Source organism: Osmerus mordax, chromosome 1 (assembly GCF_038355195.1).
Source record: "Osmerus mordax isolate fOsmMor3 chromosome 1, fOsmMor3.pri, whole genome shotgun sequence".
In the NCBI taxonomy this organism is placed as follows: Eukaryota; Metazoa; Chordata; class Actinopteri; order Osmeriformes; family Osmeridae; genus Osmerus; species Osmerus mordax.
The window spans coordinates 7441296-7449267 of record NC_090050.1 but is presented as its reverse complement, the minus strand read 5'-3'; the positions used below and the strand labels follow the sequence as shown (position 1 = coordinate 7449267).

The following is a 7972-nucleotide window of genomic DNA, read 5'->3' as shown; positions in this document are numbered from 1 at the left end:
TCGCCTGGATTCCCTGGCGATGTCGCTTTGCAAATTATTATCGTTTCCAAGCGTTCTGAGAGATGTCATTTAAATATTTCTGTGAATGACTGCTATTCAAACAATATGATAACCCGCTGAGTCTTCAACAACCGAAGTGAAACTACTTTCTTAACCTCCAGAGATTTTTGCCATCACCGTGGGGACACGCTTTTCCCTGTCACCAGAGGAAGGTGAGAAGATGAATGAGTCTTCAGTGTTTCTCCTGGAAGGCGATTACTGATTACTTTGGATACTGTGTCATCACATACTACACTCCACGTAGTCTATAGCCTCTCATTTGATAATTTTACATGACTTGTTCACACCTTTATGCTATTGCGCTGTTGGGTAGCTGGTGAGGGCAAGAGTTAAAGCGCAACTCCAGGCTAGTCAAATAATGTGGTCAAATAACGTAGCCTGTGTCATGTTTATTGTCAGGGTTTAGGCACGAGTTCTTTTTATTTACAAGTCATGAAAGCAAATAACGTTTAATTATCTCAGCGGATAACCATTTTATAACTAAATGTGTATCCCCAAATTTTTTATAAATACATAATTGTACACAGAGTAGCCTACAAGTAATTAACGATCCTAGAGGGTTGGACAAATTGTGATACTGGATGGAAAATAACCGTTTTAGTAGCTATGGCCTACGTTTAAAGCCCTGAAACGTAAGTTGTATTTGAATATTGCTGTAGGCCATTAGCCTATGCCTTAATTATGCAATCAATATATAGTGTAACATTATGATTATCTTTAACAGTGTTTTTGTTGTTGATTTAAAATAGCACTGTCCCTTTCTCACATGTAAAAAAAACTGTTTTTCGTGAAGGTCCTCCGTTTCAAAAAGAGAAGTGACATGCACCTGTCAAAAAGTATGAATTCGACGCCAGGCAGGCCTGAAAACCTTGAAGTCTGCATGGCATTTTGGAGGTTAAATGACCGTGAGGCATTGTTACTTACTGGCAGCAAAGTGGCTCGTTACGCCTGATTGAGCTAATTGCTTTGAAATAGGACACATTATCTATAATTATGGGGATCTTGGAGGAGACTGTCGGCTGTCTCTTTCATCTTTCTGAAGTGCATCATAATGCTGCGATCAAATTAAATTTAGGCCACTCAAAATTGGGCATTCCATCCTGTTCTATAAGCGCTGGTGTCTTAAAGTCACAGCATCAGTGACTGATGTGGAGTTGTAAACAAACCACATTTTGTTTTGCGGCTTTGCCATCTTGCCATTGTAGTTGTAGATGTTTTTGCCCAATAATTTTGGTAAATTCGCAAATGTAAAATAAATACATAAATAACAGAAAATATACATGACAAACGATTATTTTTATTGATCATGCCCCAAGAACTGTTACCAGAAAAAAATGATTTACTTTCATAGAATGCATGGACCAACATATTTAGCTTGAAAATGCTTTTTGACATCCTCAGTGCCTTTTATGTCGCTTCAGTCTAAACGGACAGACTCTGCTTGAAGAGGCCAAAGAAAACGGTCATAGGGGACCACAATGGCCCATTGTATCCCGTCCTTGCCTATTGACTCCGTATCAAAGGTAGTTTATAAAGTTGAACAAAGCCTCAATGAGGCTTACAGTTATTTTCCATCTCAGCTCAACCCTCGCCTTGAGATTTAAATTAAACGGCATTGTAATCTGTTCGCCATGGCACATCATTGTTTTGAAAGAGCAGTGTTTGGGATGCTAATTGCCACCAACATTGTTTTCCCGAAACGTTATCTTCTGTGGACAACGTTAATAAACTGAGCTACACAAGAGATATAGCACACAAAGAAAAGAGTAGGTTGAATTTCAAGTGTCAGTTTTCTTTCACTTTCCCCTTTATCCCGTAGACACAAGGAATGCAGTAAAGAGAACAGCCGCCTGAGTACAGGCGTTGATGTAATGTATATTTGGGCTTACTCTTTTTTTTACGTGAACACGAAATAAGGTGCAAGTGCGCGCGAACCCCAAGGGACATTCGACGACGCCACTTCAGACAGTTGAGTGGGGTGTGAGATCACAATGACTTCAAAGGACGATAGGGGTAAACACGTGTGCCACTCATTCCAGGTTAGCCTTAAACGTTTCCAAACATGTACAGCGTCCCCCATACTTTCCTGGCTGGACTCCCCTGTGTATTCTTGTATCTTTAGGGCCTTGGCAATTCACACAGAAATGGTCAAAGGTGAATGAAATATAACTTTTGCATGCAAAAACTATTCACCTGCTAACAGTACAGAATACAGCAGTAAATTATTTTAATGGGTTGAGCGTCACTTTTAAATCATCCTGCTACGCTGATGTTGTATTTGTTCCACAAGTGCAGGAATGACTACGTGCAACGTCAGAACTAAATCATGTTCTTGTCTGGCTGTATCCACAGTTACTTCCAAAGAATAATTTTCCGAGTAGGCCTCGTCTATTACTCCAGCTCCAGCGCTCATTGAAAAGTTTGGATATGGCGTGCGATCAGCAGAGAAAGCTAATTTTTCAGGCTGAATAGCCTAATGTCCCAGGGCTAGGGCGGGCAAGAGGAGGCGGGCTGCGGTCTGGATGCGGGTTAAAGTTTTTCAATAGTCTCTCAAAAGTCAGTGTTCTTTGATCACGCCGCTGCTGGCGCCTAAAAACAACCTTACTTGTCTGCCTATTAAGGAGACTGACAAATCGTGGCAGATTGTTTAGACTTAGTAATTAGCAATGCAGAAGATCTCGAGACAGTTAAACACATTAAAGGCCATACACTTTCCAGATTTCTAAATAGGCCTAGATACATTTTTAACATGAAGATGATTATGAAAACGGCAGTGCGGTCCTGCGCAAAATAGATGGATATGTTAAGCCCAAGGCTTTCATATCCCATATGGAGATATACATCGGGTATCTTATATCTGGAGCAGCTTGGAGTTTATACACAGAGAAGACAGGTGAAGTCATTGGTTAAATCTAAGCTGGCTCCACGTTCCTCCTCCCCCTTCACTTTTTTTTTTTACTTTAATGGATGTAGTCAAAGAGAAAAATCCCAGTAATCCCTCCCCCAAACCCAATTATTACCTCTAAATGATTGCGAAGGTCTGTGTGTTTCAATACGATTAGAGCCCCGCAGCCATCAATAAACATTGCTCGGCAAGAGGTCGAACACATAAAGGAAGGCAGTAAACGTTGTGCAACATTTGAGACCAACTTTTTGTTACAGGTTCGACATTCATAGAGTAAAGTCAGGCTGTCGGTTACACAAAGTTATTAGTAGCATATACCGTACTGTATAGCTAGAAAGCTTCAAAATCCATATTATTTTTATCCTCCCAACGTTCTTTTTGACATAATAACTGTAAAGTGTCCTTCAAGGCATTGATGATGGTGTTCGATAAGATGATAACGATTATACAAAACACACACAATTAATACATGCAATTATATTAATGATTGTATAAAATATTACTACACTACTAGCCCTAGTACACATTTTCTATTACTAATAACAATAATACTTGTAATATTAGTAGTAATAATCATCATCGTCGTCACCATAATCAACCTGCATTCCAGTGCTGAAATGCAATATATGAAAATGTAATCACTTCATAGTTTGTAATCACTTCCAGTTGTTATAAAGTAATTTAATTGTTTACTTGCCCAGTCAAATAGCTGAGATTGGAACTCGACTGGAATCTCTATGACCAACCCACCTCGCAGCTGATTGGGCAGTTTTGTCCCTTCGCCTGCCTTATAGTACTGCACTCTAGTTTCATCAGGTAAACATGAGAATGCATCAAACTAGGAGCACTTCACCAACTTTTCAGGATTGACTTTACGGTATACGTACGAGTGTTTTATCAAGTTGAAGGCAAACCTGTATGGCCCCAACTATTGCCATGTCAGCTTTATCCGTGGGCTTGAAAACTGAAGACAGCACGCGCTCATTTGTCGTCGGGAGCAGCGAGATGCAGACAAGTTTGAGCATGGCAGAGGAGACGGTAAAGCCCAAAGTTGCCATCCTTCCTTTCAGCGTCGAAGCGTTGATGGCCGACAGAAAACCGAGCAGAGACTTGTCATCATCAGATGTGTCGGCTGTTGCGGGATCGTCTCATACGCATGGCGCAAGGATGAGCTCGCTTTCAAGTTTGGATAACTCAGTGTCCTCTTTGGCCATGGGTTCCCCGTTCTCAGTGGGCGATATTATGAACATTCAAGACGATGCGTTGGTTAAACCCGAGAGCCCAGAAAGCAAGGACAGGAACTCTTGGATGCAGAGTCCTCGTTTTTCTCCCACTCCTCCACGTAAGTTTAGCTGTTTTAGCCAGGAGTGTCTGCGTGCGTAAAAATAATGTTGAGGGTGAATTACGTGTCTGGTTGAAGAAGCAGTATGCTTTTTCTGTTTATAAAACGACTAACCATTTTATGCCATTCAAGGCTGTTGAAAATAACGATAACTGTTTAATTTGTCTAGTTTTACGTCAATCCTAAATAATTATTTATATTCTATCAATGTAGCCTAGATATGTATATTATGTTGTGGTCATGACGGGATGCTTGCCATGGAGATTAGATTTTCATGAAATTGTCTCTGTCACAGGGAGGTTAAGTCCCCCCGCCTGTCCACTGAGAAAACACAAGACGAACAGAAAGCCTCGGACTCCTTTTACCACGTCCCAACTATTAGCTCTGGAGAGAAAGTTCCGCCAGAAGCAGTACCTCTCCATCGCTGAACGCGCTGAGTTCTCAAGCTCGCTCAACCTGACAGAAACTCAGGTCAAAATATGGTTCCAAAACAGGAGAGCTAAAGCCAAGAGACTACAGGAGGCAGAACTGGAAAAACTGAAAATGGCAGCCAAGCCTATGCTGCCTCCGGCGTTCGGGATTTCCTTTCCGCTCGGTGCGCACGTCCCCGCTTCCTATGGAGGATCTCACCCTTTTCAGAGGCACTCCCTGCCGGTTTCTCCCGTGGGACTGTACGCTGCTCATGTCGGATACAGCATGTATCACCTGGCCTGATGTGCTAGAAGGACTTTAGTGCCATATTGACTCTGAAGTGCTTCGATATTGCCTACATCGCCAAAAAGTTCACAGTAGTGAAAACCTGCAATTTCTCATATTACATATCATGACTGGATCGTCATTAGGACAACGTTGTAGACGAGATATCTGCTACAGTGTATCGAAGATTGATCTACTTTGCAATGGTTGCAATAATTATTGCCACATTAGCTGCAAGAGTCACTTCACTTGTGCCAGTCCCAGACGTTTACGCACAAGCTTGGCGTTTTCCACAAACAAACATAAAACCCACAGGTAGGTTGGGCGCATCACTTTCGTGGACTATTGTCACTCCACAAATAAAGGATAAGCCAGACGCTATATCGTCAATTTGCATTCATGTCAATGCGTAACATAATGGGTTACATAATCCAATGCCAATGAAAGCTCTTTGCTAATTTTGGAGGACCACAGCATTTTTATTATAACAGCACTGTCTGTTGTTTGAATGATTCCCTTCGGAAGGGATGTGTACTGTAAGATAATGTATATTAGAAAAATATCCTCATTTATAATATGAATATATTTGTGACATAAATTAACAATAAATTGATTATTCATTTTAAAAAAACTGGTTGTTTGTGTTGACTGCGCTTCGAAAAAATGAAAGTTCATTTTAAAGTACCACTAGAGATTTATAATTTCAAAGTTTCTATTGTTTTTTGAAGCAATCAGTTATACTAATAAGGATTTCAATAACAATTTAAATACAGATACTGTGGTATCATCAGTATAGTCTTAATTTCTCACAAAATGATAGACTTCAAGTTAACTTGTCAGGCATAGGATGCTTGATGCTATGCTTGATATGTGTCAGCCTAGTGATTTTCACATTTCACAGTGTTCACAGTTAGACTAACATCAAGATAATATCTTGTCAATTAAGATGATAAGACATGTTATTTTTTATGTAAACAATTATATTAGCCTAATGCAATTTTAGACCTGTTTAACTATTTGAACGCTATATCAATAGGCTACCTTCTTGTCATTATCCTAAAATGTGCCTGTTGTTGTCTGTTTAAAGGCCTTAACCACATTTTTATGCTAGCGTTAAGGAGCACCGCTTTTTAACATTCCAGTGTTGGACTAAGTATTATAGCCCTACATTGTGAATTAAACCTGTCAAGTGTAATTTTTCTGAGCAATATACGGAATGTATTTCTACAGCTGTTGCCGATTGCTTTGAAATAACTCAGCAAGATTTTGTTGGCGCCAGGAGAGCTCAGGGGGGGGACGGGGGGGACGAACATCGACAACCGTCAGTTAGACCTCAAAACAGTCCAGTAAATTAGAGATGGTTTTAGGACTATTACCAATAAACGACTTAACGGAATGTCGTTATTAGCCTACCTTGGTGACACCTAGCCTACATCATTGAGACTCCAATTGCTAGCAGTCGTGTGTCCTTCACACATGAATATTGGCTTCTTGACATAGCAGAGAAACGATTTGGCAACGTAATAAACATTCACATTCGCTGACATAGGCTAAGCCTCAAATAACTAGGAAATGAATATGGGAAAATTACAAGGCTAGTCCATTGTAGGTTTAGAGCTTCTCTTGTGACGTTACAACCATTCAGGCAGGGGTTAAATTGGAGTAAAATAATTGCTATAATGAGCAAAGGCAATCTGCCGCAGACGAATGCCGGCTCCAGCCAGGCTATAGCTTCAGGCGAGGCGGAACTTTTATCATTCCTAAAATGTCAACGGGGGACTAGGACGTGCAACAGTTTGCTTCTATGCTTTCATTTCCTTTCAGTGCAAGTCTCCCCATTCAAATGCAGTTATGTAAACAGGGGCAATGGGTAAACAGCAATATAGAACGAAACTTTGATGCGGTTGTTTATGACAGTAGCCTCCATTGGGCCTATCCAGTCATTGTCAACGAAAATGTTCTCTCTCAACCATTTTCCAACATTCTGACAGCTTAAGTAATAGGCCAAAGTCATCACTTAATTCCAGGAGGCATCAATTCAATAAATAGACTAATTGATAATAAGTTGAAAATCACACAGTTGAACACCGTCTGAAAGGGAGAAAAAACCCTATGAGCCTAAAGGGATCTGTTAGACCTTTCAAGAGAAGTGTCTTTCTTTCAAGTTTCCCTCGATCTAGCCTGGAGCCAAACAAGACACAAAACACACTTGTTTATTTCATCTAGAAGATAACAACGGTTTAGCAGTGCACAAAACTGTTTAGTTGTTTGCCCTTGACAGCGCCCTTCCCCATTAAAAGGTGGAGGTGAGGAAATATTGTCTATAGGGCCTAATATGTTACTGTTTAGGCCTTATGTGCTTCTATGTGAAATTTTCATTAGCTTAATTTTATTTAACATAATCATTGCCGATTTAATAAATGTTTACACAACTTGTAATTGTGCTTATTAGAAATAAACGTTGCCTCCTACATGTCAATTTTTCATTTCCAGCGCAGTATACATTTTTATGAAAGCTTTGGCTTGACCAGCGTTTGGATTAGCCTACTTATATAGCCTAGCCATCCATGTAGTCTACACTGATAGGGAAAAAGCAAAAATATTTATACATTGCAAAAAACAATATAGGCCTAGCAAAAAACGATTTGTTAATTGTTAATTACTTTACAATTGCAATATTATTGCAATTGTGAAGTCATTAAGGGGGAATCTGGGAAACCCGGCCATTGTCAATTGCTGTGTTAGTGTTGTAGGCTAGTTTTCGTAAGGCCTTCACGTAGGCCTATAGCCTATTGGCTGGCATTTGCTTTAAACAGCCAATTAGGCTAGTCAATACCGCAGACACCGCAGTCCAAGCATGGAGATATGTCTTCTAATGCTCTTCAATCTTGGCTCATTTGTTTCATTCTATAGCCATACATTTCTTGTGATCCAAAATAGATCTCCGTTTTAACGTAAGCATGGACCTA

At 40.1% G+C, this 7972-nt stretch overlaps 1 protein-coding gene across 1 annotated transcript; it reads left to right on the top strand.

Moving 5' to 3' along the window:
• The first annotated feature begins 3796 nt into the window (after window positions 1-3796).
• Window positions 3797-5621, top strand: msx1a (muscle segment homeobox 1a). Its single transcript, XM_067240698.1, has 2 exons — window positions 3797-4307; window positions 4603-5621. Exons 1-2 carry the CDS (start codon window positions 3884-3886, stop codon window positions 5019-5021), a joined length of 843 nt encoding a protein of 280 aa, XP_067096799.1. The 5' UTR covers window positions 3797-3883; the 3' UTR covers window positions 5022-5621.
• The last annotated feature ends 2351 nt before the right edge of the window (window positions 5622-7972 follow it).

Bases quoted from the DNA above. Each gene is read 5' to 3' on its own strand.
- msx1a (XM_067240698.1), top strand. From the start codon at position 3,884: ATGGCCCCAACTATTGCCATGTCAGCTTTATCCGTGGGCTTGAAAACT. The intron at 4,308-4,602 runs GTAAGTTTAGCT...TCTCTGTCACAG, and splicing joins TTTTTCTCCCACTCCTCCAC to GGAGGTTAAGTCCCCCCGCC.